Source organism: Rhinatrema bivittatum, chromosome 11 (assembly GCF_901001135.1).
Source record: "Rhinatrema bivittatum chromosome 11, aRhiBiv1.1, whole genome shotgun sequence".
Taxonomy (NCBI): domain Eukaryota; kingdom Metazoa; phylum Chordata; class Amphibia; order Gymnophiona; family Rhinatrematidae; genus Rhinatrema; species Rhinatrema bivittatum.
Genome location: NC_042625.1, coordinates 52,013,010 through 52,040,338, shown reverse-complemented (window position 1 = coordinate 52,040,338; position 27,329 = coordinate 52,013,010). Strand labels below are relative to the sequence as shown.

The 27,329-nt window shown below is 49.5% G+C and overlaps 1 protein-coding gene across 3 annotated transcripts in view; it reads left to right on the top strand.

Annotated features, from left to right (window-relative positions):
* Positions 1-27,329, top strand: part of LOC115072958 (glutathione hydrolase 1 proenzyme-like) — a 184,725-nt gene that overhangs the window by 48,332 nt on the left and 109,064 nt on the right. For all 3 annotated transcript variants that reach the window (XM_029571001.1, XM_029571002.1, XM_029571000.1), the window contains 3 exons: positions 17,218-17,378; positions 25,135-25,284; positions 26,429-26,565. In XM_029571001.1, the coding sequence (XP_029426861.1) occupies positions 17,218-17,378; positions 25,135-25,284; positions 26,429-26,565 (448 nt within the window). The remainder of the gene's footprint in view (positions 1-17,217; positions 17,379-25,134; positions 25,285-26,428; positions 26,566-27,329) is intronic.

Here is a 27,329-nt window from a genome sequence, read left to right as displayed (position 1 = left end):
AAAAAAAAGAAAAAATGTTTTGCATTCACACAATGAGATGTGGCTTGCTTGTTACGGCGGTTGCTTCCCCAAAATCAGATAAGCCGATGCTTTGCTTTCGGTGCATGTCCAGCGTGGCTCTCTGATACAACGGCAGGGGGAGTGTGGAGGGGAGGATCTGTATATAGATGGCGACCAATAGGGTCCGAGTTGCATAGTCTGGGTGGACAGAGGTGTGGGTGTGGCTTGCTTGTTGCGGCGGCTACTACCCCTAATTAAGCTGGATGTTGACTTGGATGCAGTTCCAGCAATGCTCTCTGCATTGATGGTGGGGTGGAAGGGAAATAGAAAAGCCAAGAGTAACAAGTATGTGAAAAAAAAAATACATAGCTTGCTGGGCAGACTGGATGGGCCGTTTGGTCTTCTTCTGCCGTCATTTTCTATGTTTCTATCTATGTTTCTATGTTAAACCATAGGTGCTTTATCTTTAAGGAACGTCTCCAAATGAGAAGGATCTACAAACATATAGAAGTTCCCTTGATAGGTTACTAAACATTTACAGGGAATCTTTAAAAAGAAAGTAGCACCAAGTAGAACCCTATGCTATTTAAGGGACAGAAAAATGTTCCATTGTTGTGTTTCTCGGGATATATCAGGAAACACTTTATATTTTTGTCCAAAGAATTCTTCAGCCTTACATTTAAAATATTGCTTAAGTATTTACTTCTTATCCAATTCAAACATAAAAGAGACGAACAATGTAGTTCTAGCTGCAAGTTACATCCTGTGAATGCTGAAGGAAGTCAGATAAATTGGAATTATCTATGGGAGCAAGCAAATCCAAACTCCCTTCAGGCTTCTCAGAGAGATCACTTCATGTCTTTATTCTGGGGTATCTGTGAAACACCATTAAATAGTGGAGTCCCCTGGGGATCTGTACAGGGTACAGAGCTTTTTAATATATTTATAAATGATCTGGAAAAGGGAACAACATGTGCGATGATCAGATCTGCAGATGACACAAAATTATTCTGAGTTCTTAAATCAAGAAATTGCTTCAGGACCTTATGAGTTTGAGAGACTGTGCAACCAAATGGCAGGTTAAATTTTAATATGGATAAGTGCATAGTGATGCACATAGGGAAAAGTAATCCAAACTGAAGTTACACAGTTAGGCTCCATACTAGAAGTCACTACCCAGGAAAAGAATCTGGGCGTCATCATGGACAATACATTGAAATCGTTGTTTCAGTGTGCTGCGGTGGTCAAAAAAGCAAACAAATTTTAGGAAGGGAATAGTGAATAAAATGGAGAATGTCATAATTGTTGAGATCAGTGTTTTAGTGCGCCCTTAGGCCTCAGCCCGACCCAGACCTTCCGGACCGAGCCAAGGGTTGACAGTGGCTCCGCGTGGCTGAACAATCTGCCCTCGGCCAGGCCGGCAAGCTCCCATGGCCAACATCCAAGGATGATGGAAGGTGAATGGTCCTCCGACCATTCCGGGCCCTTTCGGACCTGCTGCGAGCAGCATGGAGCAGCAGGCCTGGCCTGAGGTTGAGGGCAGACGGGCCTTGACATGAAGAAATGACTATGGAGTGATGCAACGGCATCCAGACGAAGACACATGGCTGATGCAACGGCTTCCAGGGACGAAGACACATGGCTGATGCAATGGCATCCAGGGATGAAGACACATAGCTGATGCAATGGCATCCAGGGACGAGACTCTTGACATCCACAAAGGCAACACGAGGCATGGACATTGGTACTGTCCCTCAGGGCGCCCTACTCAGGCCACCCGCGGGACTGAGTCGCGGACCACCCTGTCCGTTACGCGTCCTACACAGCCCCAAAGGCTGGTCACGGACCACGACAGGAGTGGGACAGCACAGGAACACACATCCGGGACTTGACGGCTCAGGAGCACAGGACAACCGTCCACCGGCAGGCTAGTCCACTCAGGAGTACTGCATCTGAGGGAACCCCAGCCTACCGATACCAGAAGGCTCGAGAGCGAAGACGAGGCATGGCATAGGAAAGAACATCAAGGAAGGCAGGAACACTAGGACGTAGAGGATCACGAAGACACCTGGACATGGACCTCAGGGACGAAGACTTGACATGGAACAGCAGGACAAAACAAGGAGCTCCTTAAAGACTGGAAGACCTTTTAAGGGCTCTGGCAGGTAGGAGCCTCCAGAGCGAAGACTCCACGACGATGCAAGGCCAGGAACAACAGATGGAGCAACCCTTTATAGGGATGAGCAGGAAACAGTCATCAAGGTAGGGCCCAGACACTTCCTGTGTCTGGCCCTTTAAATATTGAAGAAAGACGCGGCCGTGCACCTAGGAGAAGAGCAGGAGCTGTGCAGGACCGCGGACAGCGGCCTGCACCGACGCAAGACGTCAGAAAAGGCAGGGCTGGCCTGGGACGCAGGCCCGATGTCAGCAGCGGCTCCAGTCACTGCAGGAGGCCCCGGGAGCGGCTCCAGCCGCTACTCCAGACCGGGGTTGTGGCCTTAGCGCCGCGAAAAGGAAGTCAGTGTCGGGGGCGGTCCCAGCCCCGAAGAAGGCCGCAGCTCCGGCTGCGGAAGCCAGAAGGATGCAGGGCAGCCTCCGGGCCGCGTGGGCAGGCCGACGGCAGCGTCCTGCCGCGTCGGTGAAGACAACAGCGTGGGGTGAGTGGCCTGCTCGCGGGGGACCCGCAGGCAGCGTGAATTATGACAGTACCCCCTCCTCAAAGCCCCCCTTCCTCAAGCCTCCTGTCAACAGCTCAAGGATAAGGGTATTAGTCCATACCGGATGGAGGTATTCGAGGGTCCCAAAAAAAATGGAAGCTGATAACTCCGGGGCAGCATGAATAAAACAAGGCAAAGGCGGCAGAAACATAGCAGACAAAGCACAGAAAACCAGACAAGAACAAGACAAAACAGAACACACCACACAAGCACAAGAGACACAACGAGAGACCAAGAGCACGAGACCGAGAGCAGACGAGACCGAGGGAACACGAAACCAAGCGAACACGGGACCGAGCGAGCAGCGATCGAGCGAACGGTGACCGCATGACCGACAACACAAAAAACAAAAGAGGGAGCAAGGGAACGGAGAGCGAGGGAACAGAGAGCAAGGGAACAGAGAGCGAAGGAGCAGAGAGCAAGGGAACAGAGAGCAAGGGAACAGAGAGCGAAGGAGCAGAGAGCAAGGGAACAGAGAGCGAAGGAGCAGAGTGCAAGGGAACAGAGAGTGAAGGAGCAGAGAGCAAGGGAACAGAGAGCGAAGGAGCAGAGTGCAAGGGAACAGAGAGCGAAGGAGCAGAGAGCAAGGGAGCAGAGAGTGAAGGAGCTCAAAGAGCGAAAGAGCCAAGAGCGAGAGAGCGGAAAGCAAAAGAGCGAAGGGCAAGGAAGGGAAACGAGGGAGCGGGAACGAGGACGGGGAACACACAAACAGAACCCAACAAGCAGGAAAGAAACAAAGGGAAAACAAACAAACAACTAACCAACACACATATCACAGACAATACGAAACAGACAACTGAGCAACAAGCAAGGACCAACAAGAAACTCCCAGAAATATCAAGAAGACTTGGGGGAGGGAACCCAGGGCGGGCAAAAGAAAACCAGCAAAACCAGTGGGGGTGCAGGCGCCTCTTGCAGGTCGTAAAACCCCAACCTGGCAGCAAGATGAAAAAAAGTCTGGAGCAGGCGCCTCCTGCAGGCCGTTAAAAAAAGAATCCAGACAGCTGGCGCCTCCAGCAGGTCGTGACTATGGCAAACTGGCGCCTCCAGTAGGTCGTACACATAAAATATATCCTGAAAATGTTTTTCGGTCCATAGACAGTCCAGGACATGGAGACAAGACTCTGGAACAAGGCAGATCTATCGGCGGGGCACCACAATTGGGCACATGGCCTTGCATTCTGTTGAGATCTGTGTTTTAGTGCGCCCTTAGGCCTCAGCCCGACCCAGACCTTCCGGACCGAGCCAAGGGTTGACGGCTCCACATGGCTGAACAATCTGCCCTCGGCCAGGCCGGCAAGCTCCCATGGCCAACATCCAAGGATGATGGAAGGTGAATGGTCCTCCGACCATTCCGGGCCCTTTCGGACCTGCTGCAAGCAGCATGGAGCAGCAGGCCTGGCCTGAGGTTGAGGGCAGACGGGCCTTGACATGAAGACATGACTATGGAGTGATGCGAAGGCATCCAGATGAAAACACGTGGCTGATGCAACGGCATCCAGGGACGAAGACACATGGCTGATGCAACGGCATCCAGGGACAAAGACACATAGCTGATGCAACGGCATCCAGGGACGAAGACACATGGCTGATGCAACGGCATCCAGGGACAAAGACACATAGCTGATGCAACGGCATCCAGGGACGAAGACACATGTCTGATGCAACGGTATCCAGGGACGAGACTCTTGACATCCACAAAGGCAACATGAGGCATGGACATTGATACTGTCTCTCAGGGCGCCCTACTCAGGCCACCCGCGGGACTGAGTCGCAGACCACCCTGTCCGTTACGCGCCCTACATAGCCCCAAAGGCTGGTCACGGACCACGACGGGAGTGGGACAGCACAGGAACACACATCCGGGACTTGACGGCTCAGGAGCACAGGACAACTGTCCACTGGCAGGCTAGTCCATTCAGGAGTACTACATCTGAGGGACCCCTGGCCTACCGGTACCAGAAGGCTCGAGAGCGAAGACGAGGCATGCATAGGAAAGAACATCAAGGAAGGCAGGAACACTAGGACCTAGAGGATCATGAAGACACCTGGTCATGGACCTCAGGGACGAAGACTTGAAAGGAACAGCAGGACGAAACAAGGAGCTCCTTAAAGACTGGAAGACCTTACAAGGGCTCTGGCAGGTAGGAGCCTCCAGAGCGAAGACTCCACGACGATGCAAGGCCAGGAACAACAGACGGAGCAGCCCTTTATAGGGCTCAGCAGGAAACAGTCATCAAGGTGGGGCCCAGACACTTCCTGTGTCTGGCCCTTTAAAAATTGAAGAAAGACGCGGCCGCGTGCCTAGGAGGAGAGCAGGAGCTGTGCAGGACCGCGGACAGCGGCCTCCACCGACACACGAAGTCAGAAGAGGCAGGACTGGCCTGGGACGCAGGCCCGACGTCGGCAGCGGCTCCCCCCGCTGCAGGAGGCCCCGGGAGCGGCTCCAGCCGCTACTCCAACCCGGGGCTGCGGCCTTAGCGCCGCGAAGAGGAAGTCAGCGTCGGGGGCAGCCCATCCCCAAAGAAAGCCGCGGCTCCGGCCGCAGAAGCCAGAAGGATGCAGGGCGGCCTCTGGGCCGCGGGGGCAGGCTGATGGCGGCGTCCTGCCGCGTCGGTGAAGACAACAGCGTGGGGTGAGTGGCCTGCTCGCGGGGGGACCCGCGGGCAGCGTGAATCATGATAATAATGCCACATGGTGTGACTGCACCTTGAGTACTGTGTGCAGTTCTGGTCACCATATCTCCAAAAAGATATAGTTGCACTGAAGAAAGTACAGAGAAGGGCGACCAAAATGATAAAGGGGATGGAATGGTTGCCCTACGAGGAAAGGCTAAATAGGTTAGGGCTGTTCTTGTTACAGAGGCCTTGCATTCTGTTACGGAAAGGGGAACGCTAGGAGAGCGATCCCATCTTGAGGGGGTTGTGTGCCCTTGGGCCTCGGCACCACCCCAGAGGACTCCAAGGCAGCGCCAAGGGTAGGTGAGGCGTGTCCCAGCATGGGTGGAGACAGACGGTCTGACCCTCTGCTGGACCTGCATGCTTCTGGAGCCAACACAATGGTGTTGGTAATTGAACAGTCCTCCGACCGTTCCCAGCCCTTTCGGACCTGCCACTGGGTCTCAGCAAGAAGCAGCAGGCCGGACTATGGGCAAGGGCAGATGAAGGCTCTGAAACATAGAGACTCTAGACGTAGACTCAGGAACGAGGTGCTTGGGTGCACAGACGTAGACTCAGGAACGAGGTACTTGGGTGCATAGACGAAGACTCAGGAACGAGGTACTGCAGGCAAGGTTTTCAGAAGCAGGATCAAGTACTGGGTTGAGACTGCGATGCAGCGTGCCCTAATGGGCTGGTCGTGGACCACGCTTGCATGCGAAGCAGGCTCTAGATGAGGTGTGGAATAACTGAAGCTGGAACATGGCGAAGATTCGGTAGAAGCCTGTACCAAGGTGCGCCCTACACAGCCCATCCTAGGCTGGACGCGGACCACGCTGGAATAGCACAGGTTCAGTCAGAGTCTTTGGCATGGACGGATGCAATGCAAGGAACTCCGAAGACCGGGACGGAAGCAAGCAAGGATTCAAAGACAACTCAGGACTAAAGCAGAAGTCTTCCGGAGGCTTGTACTTGTGCAGGTGAAGATGGCCTTGTACCATGAGCGCCCTACACAGCCACTACCCATGGGCTGGTCACGGACCACAGCATGGCACGTCAGAAAGGAGGCAACGAGGAACCTGGGGTACGGGACATCAGGAACAGGCGAGGAACATCAGGACTGGATCACAGACATCAGGAACAGGTGAGGAACATCAAGACGAGACATGGAGCTCCAATGAAGAACGAAGGCCTGACAGAGCGCTGGAAGGCGAGACATCCAGGAGCTTGAAACTCCAATGCAAGGCAAAGTAGAACTGAAAGAGAAGTCCTTTTATAGTGCAGGAAGCAGGCAACTCCCTGGGAAGAGTTTAGATGGGCCATACCCGGCTGGCCCTATAACTAGAGAGAAGAGCTGCGGGCCGGCCCCTTAGGAAGAAGGGGTGTGGCCCAAACCAGAGAGTCCAGGAGGAAGCAGAGCAGGACTCAGGCAGGCCCAGATGGCAAGGAAGGCCTCCCAGGCCATGGAGCAAAACCGAGATAGACTGTCCAGGCAAAGCCCCAGCTTCGGTGCAGCCTCCAGAGAAAAGGTGAGAGGCCTCCTGTGGCACAGCTACAGGAGGAATCGTAACAGTTCTGCTTAGGAGAAGAGATAATTGAGAGGAGGAGATGATAGAGGTCTATAAAATCATGAATGGAATAGAATGGGTAAATGCAAATCAGTTCTTTACTCTTTCAAAAAATAACAAGACTAGAGGTCATTGCATGAAGTTAGTAAGTAGCACATTTAAAACAACTGGTGAAAATAATTTTTCATTCTACTTACAATTAAGCTCTGGAATTCATTGCTTGAGGACTGTGTTTAAAAAAGGTTTGGACAAGTTCCTAGAGGAAAAGTTCATATACCATTATTAACCAGTTAGATTTGAGGAAAGCCAGTGCTGTTGCATCCATCGGTCTTTGAAGGCTTCACCCCATTTGCCTTACCTTAATCTTGGCTCCTCCCGCTTATCTGGGCAAGGTGGCTACAGCAGCGTCTACAAGCGGACCACTCTGGCATCCCCAGAACGGCTATGGTGCAGCCTCCCGCCATTGCTCCTCCCAGGTACCTACTAGGGTGCACGCGTGCAACCCACATCTTTATACAACCCTTGGCGCGAACCTCGAGGGCGTTCCCTCATGCTGATGTCACGACATCCGGATATATCAGCCTCATTGATTTGCTAGCTCCCCGAGTTAGCAAGGACTTGAATCGTTCCTGTCTACGCTACTCTGCCACTTCTGTGCTGCCGCTGGAAGCTTTCTCTCTGCCCTTTGGGGTATCGGCTAACCTGGGTACCCGCTCCTCGGGGCCCCTCTGCTTTATTTCAGGTGCCTTTCAGGGAACAGGTACTCGCTCCTCGAGGGCCTGCTCTCCCTTCCTCGGTGCCTGTACCTTCAACAACTTATCTGGTGGGATCGCATACCAACAGCTATTCTCAGTGAGTACTCTAACCTCTCAGTCTGTCTCACCCACAGTATCTCCTCACTGGGAAACTTGCTGCAGAACCTCCTGACGTCATCTTGGAGAGAAGGGCTCCCTCTGCCGAGGTCCCTGTGACTGCAACTACAGATTACCTCACTACTGCCACCTAGTGGCTACTATCCAGCTGTTTAATAAAAGAACTATTCCTGTGTTTTGTGTATTATCCCAGGACAAGCAGGATGCTAGTCCTCACATATGGGTGACATCAGTAATGGAGCCCTATGTACGGAAAACTTCTTTAAAAGTTTCTATGAAACTTTTGAATGGCACCAGAGTGCCTACTGAGCATGCCCAGCATGCCATGATATTCCCTGCCACAGGGGTCTCTCTTCAGTCTTCTTTTTTCCGCGAAGCGGTTAGCCTCGCGGTTTGATTGGAGTCTGAGGTGAAATTTCATCTCCAAAAAATTCGGAAAATTTCGAAAAATACTATTTTCATCGCAGGGGTTTTTCCCATTAGTTACCGGCGGTAACTTTTTCCTCTCTCGAATCCCGGCTGGGATCGAGATATATTCGGTTTTTTCGCCGTCGACGGCCGTCCGGCGTTATGGCATCCGGGTTTAAAAAGTGCCCGAATTGCAATAGAACAATGTCGATTACCGACCCGCATTTCGAATGTGTTCTTTGCCTAGGCAAGGATCACAACATTCAGACATGTCCATCTTGTGCTGAAATGACCACTAAGGGTCGGCGACTTAGGGCCGAGAAGATGGAACAGCTTTTTTCAATTCAGCTGCTTCCAAGACCGTCCACTTCGACTCAGTCGTCTCCATCGGCTTCGGTTCGCCAGCTGCAGTTAAAGAAAAAACTTCCAGCTGCGGGGGACGCATCCACTCCATCCCCGTTGATTTCATCGAGGGCATCCACTTCAGGAAGCGACAAGCAGCCCGAGAAGCATCGCCATCGACATCGACGACGGAGGGAATCGGTGGCCGAGGACACTACCACAGGTACGGCCTCTCCGGCTAAGAAAACCCGGTCGGAAGCAGAGGCTCCAAGGCCTACTGACGGGCGATCCCCACCGATATCGGTGCCGGGTTCCGAACCTCCTCAGGGCCCTGAGGAGGAATCGGCTTCGCCAACACCGCCTCCCTCCACAGCTGCTCTGTTTTCACCAGCTGTGCGAGTGGAACTTGACTCCCTAATCCGTCAAGCGGTGCAACAGGCTCTCCGAGAGGCGATTCCACCGTCGATGCCGATTCCACATCCATCGATGCCCATCTCCGCACCATCGATTCCGGGGTCATCGACGATGCCGCGGGAACCGATATCGATTCCAACCCCGGTGCATTCACCAATACCGCATGCGCCCCCACCGATTCCTTCTTCGGTGCCACCGATGCCCATACCGGTGCCCTCACCAGGAAGGCCGATTCCAGCACCGATTCCTCAGGAGGATATTCCCATTCTGCAACCAGTTTTCAACAAATTGGACACACTACTGGGAATCCTAACAAAACAAGTACCACAGGATCCACTTCCAGGCCCTTCTGGGGTGCCAGGGCCCCCTAGGCCGCACTCACCTATAAAGACGTCAGTTCCTTATCCAAGGCCACAGGATGAACCAGATGATTCCCATTCTGAATATTCTTCGGAGGAAGATTTATTCTCTGAACCGTCTCCAACTGAGGATCACAGAAAGTCTCCACCAGAAGACCTCTCCTTTACAAATTTTGTTAGGGAAATGGCTGATACCATTCCATTCCCTATACAAACAGAGGTGGATCAGAGACAAAAGACTTTGGAAGTCTTACAGTTTGTAGACCCTCCAAAGGAGATGTTGGCTATCCCGGTCCATGAAGTCTTACAAGAACTTCAACACAGGATCTGGGAGCATCCAAGTTCTGTCTCACCAGTTAACAAAAGAGCTGAAGCCACGTACTTGGTACAACCAACTCCAGGATTCCAAAGAACACAACTTCCCCACCAATCAGTGGTGGTGGAATCCGCCCAAAAGAAGGCAAAGAGACAAAAGTCCCATGCTTCAGTGCCGCCTGGGAAGGAAAGTAAGTTGTTAGACAACCTAGGCAGGAAAGTATTCCAGGGTTCAATGCTGGTATCAAAAATTACATCTTACCAGCTGTACATGAACCAATACCAAAGGAACCTTTGGAAACAGGTTCAGGAACTTTCTCTTGCTCTTCTGGATCAATATCAAGAGGCTTTTCAAACACTTGTACATAAAGGCCTTGACTCTGGCAAACACGAAGTCAGAGCAACTTATGACTGTTTTGAAACAGCAGCAAGGCTGTCAGCATCGGCTATAGCAGCAAGACGATGGGCATGGCTGAAGGCCTCGGATCTTCGCCCAGAAGTCCAAGATCATTTGTCTGATCTACCATGCTTAGGGGATAATCTCTTCAGAGACAAGATAAAAGAAGCGGTAGCGACCCTTAAGGATCACTCGGAGACATTAAAACAATTGTCGTCTCAGCCTCAGGAGTCGCAGGCCTCTTCTAGAAAGTTTCCAAGAAGAGACACTCGACGGCCTTACTATCGCCAACGTAGATACTACCCCCCAGCAGGTAGACAAAGACCTAGCCGCCCAGCACAATGCCAGCAGCCTAGGCAAAGGCAGCCGAGAGCTCAACCGCCTCCACAAACGACAGCCACGTCTGGTTTCTGAACATCCCCAGAGAGCAGCAGTCACATCAATCCGTTCCCAGAAACACCTGTAGGAGGTCGCATTCAGTACTTCCACAACAATTGGACCTCCATCACCACCGACCAGTGGGTGTTATCCATCACAACTCACGGTTACAGGCTGGATTTCTTAACTACCCCTATAGAGAATCCACCACTTCACTCTCACTCAATAAATCAACACTCCATAATTCTTCAAACAGAATTATCCACCCTTCTGAGAGCCAGGGCCATAGAACCAGTTCCTGGACCTCAAAAGGGCAGAGGATTCTACTCCAGATATTTCCTCATTCCAAAGAAAACAGGAGGCCTTCGTCCTATCCTAGACCTCAGGAATCTCAACAAATTTCTCAAAAAAGAAAAATTCAGAATGGTATCCCTAGGCTCCATTCTACCTCTTCTTCAAAGGGGAGATTGGCTCTGCTCTCTGGATCTTCAAGATGCCTACGCTCACATCCCCATCTATCCTCCTCATCGCCAGTACCTGCGTTTTCGGGTACTGGATCAACACTTTCAATACAGAGTGCTGCCATTCGGCCTCGCATCAGCACCAAGAGTATTCACGAAATGCATGGCTGCAGCAGTGGCACACCTACACAAACAAAAAGTGCACGTGTTCCCTTACTTAGACGATTGGCTCATCAAAAGTCATTCAAAAGAAGGAGCTGTCACTTCCCTCAAGCTCACCATCCAAGTCCTTCATTCCTTGGGATTTCTCATCAACTACCAGAAATCCCATCTGTCACTAACTCATCTACTACAGTTCATAGGTGCAGAGCTAAACACAACGCTAGCGACTGCTTTTCTACCAAGAGACCGTGCTCAAACACTTGTCCTCTTAACTCACGACCTTCGCAATCGATTCAAGGTGACAGCTCACCAGTGCCTCATTCTTCTAGGGCACATGGCTTCCACGGTTCATGTAACTCCCATGGCCAGACTGACCATGCGACTTCTACAATGGACACTCAAAACACAGTGGATACAAGCCACTCAACCAATGTCCACTCCTATTTACATCACACCAGAGCTCAGATCTGCGCTTCTCTGGTGGACGCTACTGCCCAACCTGCTCAAAGGCCTACCTTTTCAGCAACCAGTTCCACAAGTGACGTTGACTACAGATGCATCCACCTTAGGGTGGGGAGCGCATATTGGTCATCTAAAGACACAGGGCAAGTGGACACGACTCGAAGCCACTTTTCAGATAAACTTCCTAGAGCTTCGAGCTATACGCTATGCGCTGCATGCATTCAAAGACTGCCTATCACACAAGACTGTTTTAATCCAAATGGACAACACAGTAGCCATGTGGTACATCAACAAACAAGGAGGGACAGGTTCTTACCTTCTTTGTCAAGAAGCAGCACAGATTTGGGACTGGGCCCTGACACATTCAATTTTTCTAAGGGCCACCTACCTAGCGGGCGTCCACAACATAGTGGCGGATTGCCTCAGTCGTCAGTTCCAACCACACGAATGGTCATTGGATCCAATAATAGCATCCAAGATCTTCCAGCGCTGGGGACAACCGACAATAGATCTCTTTGCATCCCAGCTCAACTACAAAGTAAACAATTACTGCTCTCTACTCCGACAGCAGAACAGCCTACCAAAGGACGCATTTGCTCGCCATTGGAACTCAGGCCTGTTATACGCGTATCCTCCGATACCACTTATAACCAAAACACTAGTGAAACTACAACAGGACAAGGGGACAATGATACTCATAGCCCCATATTGGCCTCGACAAGTATGGTTCCCCACACTGCTAGATCTCTCAGTCAGGGATCCCATTCGCCTGGGAGTAGCTCCCAATCTCATCACTCAAGAACAGGGTCAGTTGCGACATCCCAACCTTCAATCCCTGTCCCTGACAGCATGGATGTTGAGAGCTTGATATTACAGCCACTCAACCTTCCATCCGCTATATCTCAAATACTTATAGCTGCACGTAAACCTTCCACTAGAAAGAATTATTCCTACAAATGGAAACGGTTTATGCTGTGGTGCACTCAGCAGGAGTTAGATCCTTTCACTTGCCCCACTACCTCGCTACTAGATTACCTTTACCATCTTTCAGACTCTGGTCTTAAGACATCATCGGTAAGGGTACACTTAAGTGCAATCTCAGCTTACCATAATAAGCTGGACGATGCTCCTATCTCCACACCGCCTCTCCTCAGTAAATTCATGAGAGGCCTAACTCACATTAAACCTCCAGTTCATTCCCCAAGCATACAATGGGATCTGAACGTAGTACTCACTAGACTTATGCGTTCTCCCTTTGAACCCATAAATACTTGTGACCTTAAATACCTTACATGGAAAACGGTATTTCTCATAGCCATTACATCAGCTAGAAGGGTCAGCGAACTACAAGCGCTAGTCACATACGAACCCTTTACAAAGTTCCTACATGATAGAGTAGTCCTCCGGACACACCCAAAATTCCTTCCAAAAGTTGTTACGGAATTCCACTTGAACCAATCCATAGTTTTACCTACCTTCTTTCCGAGGCCTCACTCTCACCAAGGAGAAAGAGCCTTACACACTTTGGACTGTAAGCGGGCGTTATCCTTCTATTTAAACCGCACTACAGCCCAAAGGAAATCCAATCAGCTGTTTGTATCCTATGACCCAAACAAACCAGGTAAAGCGGTGGGTAAGCATACTCTGTCAAACTGGCTAGCAGATTGCATACAGTTTTGTTATGACAAAGCAGGCCTTACTCTTCAAGGGCGAGTAAAAGCACACTCAGTCAGAGCGATGTCAACCTCAGTAGCACACCTTCGCTCTGTACCTATTCTGGACATTTGTAAAGCAGCAACGTGGAGTTCTCTTCACACCTTTACACCTTCACACCTTTACAAGCAACCTTTACAGCTCACTACTGTTTAGACAAGGAAGGAAGACAAGATTCAGCATATGGACAATCCGTCTTAAAGAACTTGTTTCCAGTATAACCCCAACTCCTTCTACATCCGAACTGCTGTGATTTCGGCTGATTCATTTCAATAACGATACCTCACGGTTACTTCAGCACAAAATGACTCAGCCTCTAGCTTGCTAATCACCCATATGTGAGGACTAGCATCCTGCTTGTCCTGGGATAAAGCAAAATTGCTTACCTTGTAATAGGTGTTATCCCAGGACAGCAGGATGTAGTCCTCACAGAACCCACCCGCCACCCCGCGGAGTTGGGTCCGATACGTTTCTTATTTTATTTTTGGCTAACGCTTATTGCTACAAAACAAGACTGAAGAGAGACCCCTGTGGCAGGGAATATCATGGCATGCTGGGCATGCTCAGTAGGCACTCTGGTGCCATTCAAAAGTTTCATAGAAACTTTTAAAGAAGTTTTCCGTACATAGGGCTCCATTACTGATGTCACCCATATGTGAGGACTACATAAGAACATAAGAAAATGCCATACTGGGTCAGACCAAGGGTCCATCAAGCCCAGCATCCTGTTTCCAACAGTGGCCAATCCAGGCCATAAGAACCTGGCAAGTACCCAAAAACTAAGTCTATTCCATGTAACCATTGCTAATGGCAGTGGCTATTCTCTAAGTGAACTTAATAGCAGGTAATGGACTTCTCCTCCAAGAACTTATCCAATCCTTTTTTAAACACAGCTATACTAACTGCACGAACCACATTCTCTGGCAACAAATTCCAGAGTTTAATTGTGCGTTGAGTAAAAAAGAACTTTCTCCGATTAGTTTTAAATGTGCCCCATGCTAACTTCATGGAGTGTCCCCTAGTCCTTCTACTATCCGAAAGAGTAAATAACCGATTCACATCTACCCGTTCTAGACCTCTCATGATTTTAAACACCTCTATCATATCCCCCCTCAGTCGTCTCTTCTCCAAGCTGAAAAGTCCTAACCTCTTTAGTCTTTCCTCATAGGGGAGGGAATAGGGAATAGGGAATAGGGAATAGGGGAGGGAATAGGGAATTACCCATTCCCCTTATCATTTTGGTAGCCCTTCTCTGTACCTTCTCCATCGCAATTATATCTTTTTTGAGATGCGGCGACCAGAATTGTACACAGTATTCAAGGTGCGGTCTCACCATGGAGCGATACAGAGGCATTATGACATTTTCCGTTTTATTCATCATTCCTTTTCTAATAATTCCCAACATTCTGTTTGCTTTTTTGACTGCCGCAGCACACTGAACCGACGATTTCAATGTGTTATCCACTATGACACCTAGATCTCTTTCTTGGGTTGTAGCACCTAATATGGAACCCAACATCGTGTAATTATAGCATGGGTTATTTTTCCCTATATGCATCACCTTGCACTTATCCACATTAAATTTCATCTGCCATTTGGATGCCCAATTTTCCAGTCTCACAAGGTCTTCCTGCAATTTATCACAATCTGCTTGTGATTTAACTACTCTGCACAATTTTGTGTCATCTGCAAATTTGATTATCTCACTTGTCGTATTTCTTTCCAGATCATTTATAAATATATTGAACAGTAAGGGTCCCAACACAGAACCCTGAGGCACTCCACTGTCCACTCCCTTCCACTGAGAAAATTGCCCATTTAATCCTACTCTCTGTTTCCTGTCTTTTAGCCAGTTTGCAATCCACGAAAGGACATCGCCACCTATCCCATGACTTTTTACTTTTCCTAGAAGCCTCTCATGAGGAACTTTGTCAAACGCCTTCTGAAAATCCAAGTATACTATATCTACCGGTTCACCTTTATCCACATGTTTATTAACTCCTTCAAAAAAGTGAAGCAGATTTGTGAGGCAAGACTTGCCCTGGGTAAAGCCATGCTGACTTTGTTCCATTAAACCATGTCTTTCTATATGTTCTGTGATTTTGATGTTTATAACACTGTCCACTATTTTTCCTGGCACTGAAGTCAGGCTAACCGGTCTGTAGTTTCCCGGATCGCCCCTGGAGCCCTTTTTAAATATTGGGGTTAAATTTGCTATCCTCCAGTCTTCAGGTACAATGGATGATTTTAATGATAAGTTACAAATTTTTACTAATAGGTCTGAAATTTCATTTTTTAGTTCCTTCAGAACTCTGGGGTGTATACCATCCGGTCCAGGTGATTTACTACTCTTCAGTTTGTCAATCAGGCCTACCACATCTTCTAGGTTCACCGTGATTTGATTCAGTCCATCTGAATCATTACCCATGAAAACCTTCTCCATTACGGGTACCTCCCCAACATCCTCTTCAGTAAACACCGAAGCAAAGAAATCATTTAATCTTTCCGCGATGGCCTTATCTTCTCTAAGTGCCCCTTTAACCCCTCGATCATCTAACGGTCCAACTGACTCCCTCACAGGCTTTCTGCTGTCCTGGGATAACACCTATTACAAGTCTAGCCCAGTGCTGTGGCTCCTCACGGTGCTCCTCCCCATGGGCGTGGTCACCTCCACAGCACCCAAGGATCCACTAAAACACACGTAACCATAACAAGTGCTTATCCCTGGGATAAGTAGCATGGAATCTCTCTAATATTTGGGAACCTGCCAACTTGTGGCCACTGTTGGAAACAGGATTCTGGACTTGATGCATCCTCTATCTGATCCAGTATGGCAGGCAGAGCTTATGCTCTAATCCTATGCTCTGTCAATGGGGGAAATTTCAGGCACTGATTAGTGACAATTGCTTTGTTTCTTACATGGAAAGAGTTGGGGGAAATGCTGGTTTTTGTGGCCAGTGGTTCCCTGATAAGGGTTGGAAGAGAAATAATAGTACGTTTATAAGAGGAGGATGAGCAGGAAAAAAGATTTTTCGGTTTTAAATTTAATTAAGCCTCCTGTGTATGAATTTTTTAATTAAGCCTCCTATATATGAACTTTTTTAAGTCTGCCTTTCTTTGCGGTAACCTGGGTTGGAGCTGAGCGTCAGGATGATATATGGCACTGTACTTGCTGCTGCTGGCCATTATGTAAGATTTTGTGGATGTAGAGCTGACCCAAGCTAGCAAGGTACAGGGCCTGGGGCAGATCAGCCTAAGTGCCGCTTCCTCCTCTCCAGTGTAATCCTCTCTCCTTCCCTCCTGCCAGCAGGAGAAGAGTAGCTCTCCTTACCTGTGTCTGCTCCCAGCTGTACCAGCTGCAGTCTGAAGCCCGACCTGTGCGAGAGTACAGGGCCCCGCACATTCAGATTGAAGCTGGCAGAGGAGGGGGCAGCCACAGCTAAGAAGTGCAGCCCTGTCCTGCCAGTTCAGTGCCTATCAATGGAGAATGATGTCCTTATGAGATGTTGGTATCAAGAAGAAATAGCTCCACTTTTATCCTGATGATTAGCACGATTTGTAAATGGTTTTCAGCATTCCAGTTTCTTACAAGGGGAAAAATGAGCATTACAGTATAAAACACAGTGTACCTGCTCCAGGTGAGTTCTTCCATTGCTTGTTCAGGACCTGATAGACTCATTATCACAGAGCATGAGGTTGCTTCTCCATGACATTAAATATCATTATAAATGCAATGATCCTCAGCTGCTTACCAAACTGCCTTTCAGATACATGCCGTTCTCTCGTTGATCTTTAAACCCTGCTTTTATACAGAGAAAATAGAGATCTGACATGGAAGCACTGAGGGAGAGGCCCTGGCTGCACATTTCTTCCTTGCTAAGGCACTCACAAGCAATCTCCAGTCTCAGCTCTCTTCAAGTCCTCACTCACTCACTCACTCACTATAAGACTTCCATGTTCACCATGCACATCTTGTCTCTCTATGTTCTCAGTGAGGTGTTTTGTAACTCGCAAAAGAAAATCCTGCAAGAGGGAGAAACCATCCGATTTCCCAAACTGGCAGAAACATTGGAAGTTATAGCCAACGAAGGCGCGGATGGTTTTTACTGTGGCTCGCTGACCCAGCAGATAGTTGCAGACATCAAACAGGCAGGTGAGTGGCATTCAAATGTTTAGGGTCTGTGCGGCAAAAGCTTAGTAAAACTGGCACTGAGGACCTGATATTCAAAAAAGCTGAGTTTTAAAATTTAGGCATCTGAGTTATGTGTTTAATTTGAGCCAAATTTAGTGAATTAAATTTTCCTGGATCATGGTTTCCCAACCATTGTGACCTGGCATATTGGTGTGCCTTCAGACGCAATCAGATGTGCCATGGAAAAATCACCACTGCCTCATGCACAGATCCAGGTCAGCACTTGGGCTCTGCTCTCAGCACCTCGCAGCAACAAGCGACACCAGAGGTGGCTCTTAAACAAATAGGAGTTCCTTTCTGAGAACAGGAGTAATCATGTGTGCCTCTCCTGCTTCTTCTCAGGTACAGCATGAGCTCTGGAGTGTGGTAATTAATGAGCAGCTTGCAGGGCAGGGATAGCCCAGTCCTGCATTGTGCAACACACATCACCTCCTCATCCCCTCTGAGTCCTTCCAGCCTCTGTCACATCTCCAGGCTGAGTGAGACAGGGAGACTGTTCTCTGAGCACTGGATGTTAGAAGCATGTAGCAGTGAAGGAGCTCTGGCTGTCTACTATTTGCCTACTTCTTTTGCCCATGTGAATCTTTTCCCTGTCTGCACTGCTTCCTTGCTGGTGAAATAGGATGTATTCGGTGTTGCATTTGGTGGTCCACGGGTTCATCCCTCGAACCACCACGCTCACCTTCTGCCTGGACTCCCACTGCCCTCTCTCACTGCTGACATAACGCAGCGGAAGGCTGCTGGTCCAAAGCTGCTGGGCCCTCGAGTGATGCAACTGCTGTCCTCTTCGCAGCCAACATTGCTGCGGCTCCTGCATGGCTCAGATGTCCCAAGGCATGCACATGTGCATCTCTCGAAGATTTAAAGGGGTCAAGGTGGGAAAAGTTCCAAGGCTCCTGAGAATGATGTCAATTTTGGCCTATAAAAGGCCATTGCCTGCCTTCAGTACTTGCCTCTGCAACAGGTTCTCTGCTGTCCAATAGTAGTGTTAGTTGCTCCAGCGTCTTATCTTCATTCTTCAATCCCAGCATCCTCTGTGCTCAGTCTTCAGCCCTGTGGCCTTCGTCTTCATCACCTCTATAGTCCTTGTCTTCTTGTCTCTATAGTCCTTGTCTTCTTGTCTGTCCTTGTGGTTGCATCTGTAGTGTGCTTCTCCTACTTGTTCCAACCCTTGCCTGCCTGTCCTGCCTATCTGTTACGACTGCGCTCAAATATTAGTGGAACCCCAGTTAGAGACCGCTTACCTCGTGCAGGAGGAAACTGGCACTGGAATGGTACAGGGTAATCCGACAAACAGTCCAAGTCAGGGCAGGCAGCAGGCAATCAGGAACCACAGCAGATAATCCAGTAGGCAGGCAGCAGGCAGAGTAATCCAATAGGCAGTCCGAGTCAGGGCAGGCAGCAAGCAATCAGGAACCACAGCAGATAATCCAGTAGGCAGGCAGCAGGCAGAGTAATCCAGTAGGCAGTCCGAGTCAGGGCAGGCAGCAGGCAATCAAGAACCACAGCAGATAATCCAGTAGGCAGGCAGCAGGCAGAGTAATCCAGTAGGCAGTCCGAGTCAGGGCAGGCAGCAAGCAATCAGGAACCACAGCAGATAATCCAGTAGGCAGGCAGCAGGCAGAGTAATCCAGTAGGCAGTCCAAGTCAGGGCAGGCAGCAAGCAATCAGGAATCAAGGCAGACCGGGTCAGAGCAGAAGGAAAAAACAAGCAAATCCCCAAGCGCGAGAGCTCCAAAAAACACTCGTGGCCGAAGCAGAGAGCAGAGAAAAAGGCTCTCTTTAAATAGCCTGTTTCCCGCGCAGACTGACTCTCCGTCGGCGTCTGATGTCAAGAGGGGCGTGTCCTAGCTCCGAATCGCGCGGGACCAGCTGCCGACATCAGCGCAGAAACGTTGGCTTCAGCGCCGGAGGGAGTGCCCCGAAGTGCACGGGACCGTGCTGCCAACGCCGCCATGCCAGCCCTGCCGCTCCCAGGACCACGGGCGATCCCTCCCGCGCGGCACCCCGCTGTCGGCCCCGCGGCAGAGGTAACACTATCCATCTCTCCTTGTCCCTTCAGAAGGATACTTGTTATAGACCTCGGCCTGTCCCCTAGACCAGTCTGACTGCCGCTTGCCTCCAATCATAGCCTGCCTCCAGATATGTCTTGCCTTCTCTTCTTCAAATCCAGCTATATTCACATATCACGCCACAAGCAGAGGCCCCCATCAGCCATGTACCCTGTCAGCTATGGCTGATGGACCCAAAGACTCAACCCGATGAGAACATGGGCTGGTAAAGGCAAAGCTACAGTTGAGCCTCTGCCTCGTTTGAGTCTGCCTGCTGACGGTGGGAACCTTGCAGGTAGCACCTGTTAGTGTACAAGGTAGTTGTGGGTGGATCCTTGGGCAGGTGGCAGATGACCACGCCCCCAGGGGAAGATCCCGAGAGGGACCTCCAGTCAGGCTCAGAGTATGGAGACAGACACACACTAGTTCTTTTATTAGACAGTATATGGAACCATCAGAGGTGGCAGTAGTGAGCTGGAACGCCCGGCTGGGCTTTAGTCCCTCAGATACTGGAATAGTGATTCTGGATAACTGAGCTGTAAAGAAAATAAATATAGTGAGTAGGCAGGGTATGCAGAGTTCAGGAGCAGATCCTTGATGGTAACACTCACACAATAGTCTCTTCGAAGCAGCCCAGGAGCTGGAAAGGATTAGGCCCTCGAGGAGCGAGTACCTGGTTCCAGGGAACGCTCTGAGAGAGATGGTAACTCACTGGTGTAGAAGGCAGTGATGACTTCCAAGCAGAAGTAGATTTCAGTAGCAAGACGGAGTACGTGGGCCCTCAAGGAGTGAGTACCGGTTCCAGACTGCGATCTGAAAAGCAAAGAGAAAGCGAGGCCCCCGAGGAGCGGGTACCCCTGGTAAGTCCGAGGAGGCAGAGTAGCAAGGAAACCCTTTGCTAACTCGATTAGTTAGCAAATTCAGAGACCTTAAATATCCGATGGAGATGACCTCACCTCAGGGGGACGCCCCTGAGGTTCACGCCACTTCTGGTACTTGAGTCGGGGCTGTGCGCGCGCCCTTAGGCTGCTGGGAAGCACGGCAGAGCGTGGCGTCCAGCTGCCCCAGAACGCTGGAGGAGAATGGCACAATGACGCCGCGGCAGCCAAACCTCCAACAGGCAAAGAGGGAGTTGCCAAAGAGGTAAGGTGGGCGGAGTGGAGACGTCGGGCAGCGACGGTCGCAACAGCACCAACTCCACCACGGTCCAAGAGTCCACGCTCGCAATAGATTGCAGAGGCAATGGACCCGGCGGACTTGTCCACATTACAGATTATCCCTGGCCTCGCCTGTAACATCTAGGAACTACAGGTGGCACTAGTGCTTTTAGCCACTGACATGAATAGTCTTACTGCATGGATCAACAGCCTGACCACACCTATTGTTCCACCTCCACCAGTAGCGGTACTAGAGCCGTCCCCAGTAACTAATTGGCTTATACCTCAATTATCTGCCTGACCCCGGTATGTCGGGAATTTTTGAATCAGTGCCGCATGCACTTCTTCTTAAAAGCTCAATTGTTCCCGGATGATTTGACAAAACCACTTACATCCTCTCGTTATTGAATGGGAAGGCCCTAGGCTGGGCCTGTTCCCTACGGGAGCAGACAGATTTATTGCTGCAGAATCTGCAACAATTTACTAAGCTGTTTAAAACAGTCTTTGAGAAATCTGGCTGCACAACTATCATGAGTTCTGATTTATTGCACCTGCAACAAGGTACCAGAACACTGGCAGAATTTGCCATCAAATTTAGAACCCTGGCAACAGAGCTTAATTGGCATGAAGACTGCCTTCTTACTTTCTTCCTTGAATGTGTCTCTCCTCAAGTTAAGAATAAGCTTGCCGCCTGAGAATTGCCTACCTCATTGAAAGCGATCATTGACCTTATGAGGAAGATAGATAGATGCTTCCAGGAGTGAGCCTGAGAGGGTCGCTTGGGAAAGAGAAATGTAACCTGAACACCATGGTTTGAACCTTCTCTTCTGTCTGATTCTGCCATGCCAGTGACCATGCCACCAGAAGCGCCCATGCAGTTGGGACACTCTCATTTGGCACCTGAGGAGAGAACGCAATGCAGACAACTAGCCCTCTGCTTATACTGCATGGCTCCAGGCCACCTTTTAGCTCGATACCCAGAGAGAAGGAAAAGCTTGTCCAGTCCAGAGTCACCTGGGTGAATGACACTAGGCTTGACTACTTTGACTCTCCAGTTGCTTATGCCAGTCATACTGCAGCAGTCCTCCCTCTGTTTCTCCACTTGGGGTCCAGTGAACTCTGGCTCTGAGGGAATTTCATACAGCAGGAGCTTGTTGATTAGTTCCAAATTCCTACAGTCCCTCTGACCACCCCCCTTCCCCCCTTGGCACTCTCGTCCATCTACAGAGATCTTCTTCCAGAATGGGTGACGTTAACCACTGTGACATTTGCATTACTTATTGGCCCTTCACAACTGAGATAGCTTCCATGTCCTGTCCAGAGCTGTAAGCCCAGTTGTGTTAAGACTACCATGGTTCCAGTGACATCAGCCCCAATTTGACTGGTCCCCACCAGAATCTATCCAGTGGGGCCGGGGGGGTACCAAATCCTGTATGGACTCTGAAGGTTCATCTTGCTCTATGATCGTGGCTTTTGCTCTTCTGAGACTTCCATCTCCATGTAAGGAATCCAGGGAAATTTAGACCTCTCCACAGCGCCTCCAGGAACATACCCTTGAAGATCTTTACAAGCAAATACAAGAACACTTGGTACCAATACAAGCAAATACAAGAAAACTTGGTACGAAGGAGGTCCAAGTGTAAGAGTCTGGAAAGAGAATACAATTATGCCAAGAAAAAACTTGAGTCCTTCATGATCAAGAAAGATGAAGAGATGCGAATCCTGCATACCTGACGTCAACAAGAGAGAGAGAGGAACTCTATACTTCAGTCTAGTCCTACTAATTCAGATTCTGCAAAGAAGATAGTCATCCCCACCTTCACAATTGGGCCTGTCCTCTGCCAAAGCAGAGGAGAAGAGACTATCCCTTTGCATGAGGCTCCACTTTCGTCCCTGGAATTGCATGAACTAGGGGAGAAAACCAATCGTTTGGTTGTGGAATTTGCCACCAAAGCCAAGAGTATCGCTGGGATCCGAAGGAGTCTTCATGGAAGGTACCCCCACAAACTCAAGGCCTCAGGAAGAGGCTTAAGAGGGGGGGGGGCTTTGCATTTGGCAGTCCGCAGATAACCCCGTGAACCGCCACACTCACTTTCTGCCTGGACCCCCACTGCCCTCTCTCACCGCCATCTCCATGCTGCGGAAGACCACCACTCCAAAGCCACTGGGCTCTTGACTGACATGGCCACTGTCCTCTTCTCGGCCAATGCCGCTGCCAGCTCCTGCATGGCACAAACGTAAGCATCTCTCGAAGATTTAAAGGGACAGTGGCAGGAAACGCTCAGTGGCTCCTGAGAATGATGTCAGGAGTTTAGACCTATAAAAGGCTTTTGCCTGCTTTCAGTACTTGCCTTGGCCACAAGTTCTCTTCTGCCCATAGAAGAGTGAGTTGCTCCAGGGTCTGTCTTCGCTCTTCAGTTCCAACATCCTATGTCTTCAGCCCAGCATCCTGCGTCTTCAGTCTTCAGCCCAGCGGTTTTCGTCTCCTGTCTCTATGGTCCTTGTCTTCCCGTCTGTCCGTATAGTTGCCTCTGCAGTGTGCTTTTCCTGCTTGATCCACTCATCATCTGCCTGCCCTGCCTATCCATTCCTCTTTGTCCCTTCAGATGGATACGTGATATTGAACTCATCCTGTCCCCTAGACAAGCCTGACTGCCACCCGCTTTCGACCATAGCCTACCACTGGATTTGTCTTGCCTTCTCCTGTTCCAATCCAGCTACTTTCACAGATCATGCCGCAAGCAGAGGCCCCCACCTAAGACATAGCAGCCCTGGTACCCAAAGGCTGAAGCCAAAGGGAATGTGGGCTGGAAAAAGCGAAGTTGCAGTTGGGCCTCTGCCTCGTCTGAGTCCACCTGCCGACAGTATGGACCTGCAGGGTGGATCCCTGCATGAAGTCTGTCTCAGTCCAAGGGTTCACGCTTGCAATACTCAGGGCTTTTTTCTTAGGGGGAGTGGGGAGGCAAGCAGGGCAGTTGCCTGGGGAAAGCTGAGTGACATCACTGAAACACAACCTCAGGGTATCTGGCATTGCTCAGGCCGAGCCTTCATTTCTGCCCTGGGCCCCAGTGTGTCTTTTGCTAGCCCTCCTCTAGCTAATATAAAGAAATCATGGCCTTTAGGTTTGGTGTATAGGTTATCTGCCCCACCCCCTCCACAGGTACATAGTGAAACGTTTGCTTTTCTACTTGTGCTCACTGATCCACTAAATGGAAGACTCTGTCTTAACATAGAAACATAGAAACATGGAAATGACGGCAGAAGAAGACCAAACGGCCCATCCAGTCTGCCCAGCAAGCCATGCAGTCCATCCATTTATTTATTTATTTATTTATTTATTTTTTGTTTTTTCCCAGCCTTTTCTCCCTCCACCCTTTTTTTTTTTCCCCTTTTTATTCCCACCCTTTTCCTCCCTCCACCCTTTTTCTCCCTCCCACCCACTATTGGCTTCCAGCACCCTCCGGCCCCAACTCCCTTCCACCCCTTCCCACCCATCACTATTGGCTTCCAGCACCCTCCAGCCCCAACTCCCTTCCACCCCTCCACCATGCAGAGAGCAGCGCTGTATCCGCATCCCAGTGAACATACAGCTCAAACAGGGGTAGCAACCGCCGCAACATGCAGGCCACACCCCTGCCCCATACTCCTACCCACCCCTGCTTTGTTTGTTTCTTGTTTTAGTTTTATTTGTAGATGGCAGCCCTCCGTGAAGGCGGAACACCAACCACTGGCCCCTGGCATCCCGCTCCGTGAATGCCTCTGTGGCTACTGCCGCTCCGTGCAGTGTTTTGCTGCCTGAAGGTGGAACACCAACTACTGGCCACTGGCATCCCGCTCCGTGAATGCCTCTGTGGCTACTGCCGCTCCGTGCAGTGTTTTGCTGCCTGAAGGTGGAACACCAACTACTGGCCACTGGCATCCCGCTCCGTGAATGCCTCTGTGGCTACTGCCGCTCCGTGCAGTGTTTTGCTGCCTGAAGGTGGAGCACCTACTGGCCACTGGCATCCCGCTCTGTGAATGCCTCTGTGGCTACTGCCGCTCCGTGCAGTGTTTTGCTGGCTCCTCTTTATTTACGCCCACTAGACTTGATGGATCCACAGTGTTTATCCCACGCCCCTTTGAAGTCCATCACAGTTTTAGACTTCACCACTTCCTCCGGAAGGGCATTCCAGGCATCCACCACCCTTTCCGTGAAGAAATACTTCCTGACATTGGTTCTTAGTCTTCCTCCCCGGAGCCTCAGCTCGTGACCTCTGGTTCTGCTGATTTTTTTCCTATGGAAAAGGTTTGTCGTTGTCTTTGGACTACTTTGACTCTCCAGTTGCTTATGCCAGTCATACTGCAGCAGTCCTCCCTCTGTTTCTCCACTGTGTCTTGGATAGAGTTGTCTTGGATAGAGTTGCAAGCAGCTCTGAAGTCTCTGACCCATAATACTCTGCTAAAGTTCCTTCTTTCCTCTTTGACTTTCTGGAGGTCTGGAAATGTGAACGGTTGTTCCTTATGTTGCAGGGGGAATCATTACAGAGGAAGATCTAAAAGATTATAAAGTTGACCTGAATGAGAATCCCCTTACTGCACAGCTGGGAGACTACACTCTGTACAGCCCCACTGCCCCCCTGAGTGGGTCTATCCTTATCCTCATCCTCAACATCCTAAAAGGTAAGAAGGGGATGGGTGAAGGCTTGCGCTGTCTGACATCTGAGCAGAAATTTCATTTCTTCCCATCTCTCAGATTCTGGGCTTCGGCTGAATTATTTATTGATTGATTAAGTTATTTTAAAAAAGCTTTTGCCTGCTTCATCCACAGTTCGAGGCAGGGAACACAGTTAAAACATACATCACTTTGTAGGATGTAGAACCAAAGAAAGATAAAAAGGAGATCTGAGCCAGAACCAATAATATCAGCTGCTGGCCCGATGCAGGAGGCCTCCATGATGCTGGCCAGTAAGGCAAGCATCAGTAAAAGTGCCATGGTGCTGGGGTTATGCCATGCCTAGCAACCATTTGGACTGACTGATCTTACTGCAAGAAACGTGAGGATGGAGCATTAAGATGTTATAACCAAAGAAATAAAATCTTCGCTTCTGGGAGATGGCAGTTAAGGCCATCTCGGTTGGAAACAGTGGAATAAACACTCCTAACTGATCACTGCAGAACTCATAACAGAACATTTAACAGCAATTTCAAGCTTTGGGCCTGATTTATGAAGCATTTACCCCATAGACAGAGAATGGGAGAAAAACCTTGTAAATGACCCCCACCGCCACACTTGGTGAGTTCCATTCTGCTATTCTAGGCTTGCTTAAGTAAATGTCTGTAGAGCCTTTTGACTGATTTAGTGTGAGTGATCATACACAAAGGCTCGGGAAGGGAACTGCAGAAGAGTGGGCCCACCACAGAGAAGACCCTGCCACAAGTCTCTGGAAGATGGGCAGCTCGTCACAAGGATACCGACCTCAGTATTCACAGTGGGGCATAGACCTGCAATAACGAATTAATCCATGGAGCAGAATTATTGTTAAGAAGTTTGTGAATTAACATAGCTAGTTTATACTTGATGCTCCATAGCCTCAGAGCACCAGGATCCAAGAACATTTTCCAGCTATTCACACTTATTGTAGAGACTTTCCAATACATGTGTTCTGGTTGTCTCTTCATTCCACTGCAAATATTTTTAAGGAACTCTGCTATCACTTACCAAAACAGGTTGTGATTTTAGACAGAGCTCATTCTTTTTTTCTATTTTAATAAGGTGCAGCACGAACTTTAATGTTAAATTATCAAACTGAATTTGCTTTTTTAGGCTTTCAATTCTCCAGTGAGGACATAAAGACTCCTCAAGCAAAAGGACTGACTTATCACAGAATTTTGGAAGCTTTTCGTTTAGCATTTGCCAAAAGAACTTTACTAGGGGATCCCAAAACTGAAGATATTACAAATGTAAGTGGAGTGATGACATATGACACTTTAATATCAATTAATCATGGACAGGTTTTATCAAAAAATAAAGGAGCCCATTCTTCAGGACATGGACCTATTGCCTCTAGGACTAGAGGGCTTGAGGACGGGCATAGAGATACAGAGCCTATCATGTGTAGGAGTGGAGGGGTCAGGGTGCAGGAATCCAAATCCTGTCACCTCTAGAACTGGAGGGTTTTTGGATGGGTGCAGAAATACAGAGTCCATCTTGTAGGCATGGTGGGGTCAAGGGTCACTTCTAGGACTGGAGGACTTAAGATCCTGTCCCTTCTAGGACTGGAGGATTTGAGGACAGGTGCAGGGATACAAAGCCTATCACGTGTAGGTGTGGAGGGGTCTCAGGAGGATAGGTACAGGAATACAGAGCCCATCACTTAAGGTCACTAAGCCAAATCTATTATGGTTGGTAGAGTCGAAGTGCAATTTGGTGGCCTGCCTGAGTCTTGCTTATATCTGAGACATTATTTTTGCCGTCTACCATGCTTATAAGACTTCTTTTTAATAAATATTCTGAACGTTCCCTGTACGTACCAGGATCAGTCCAGACAGTGACTATGTCCCTGTCCAGCAGGTGGAGACAGACCAAAATGTCCCTTTAAGGGGAGAACCTGTACACTAACCCCTTCAGTATTCGTCTGTCTCCAGCAGGTGCAACAGCTCCCCTTCGGCTCTCTGTCTCGGGCTAGTCAGCCTTTTCCATTCCTTTTTAGGTTCAAGCAAGTACT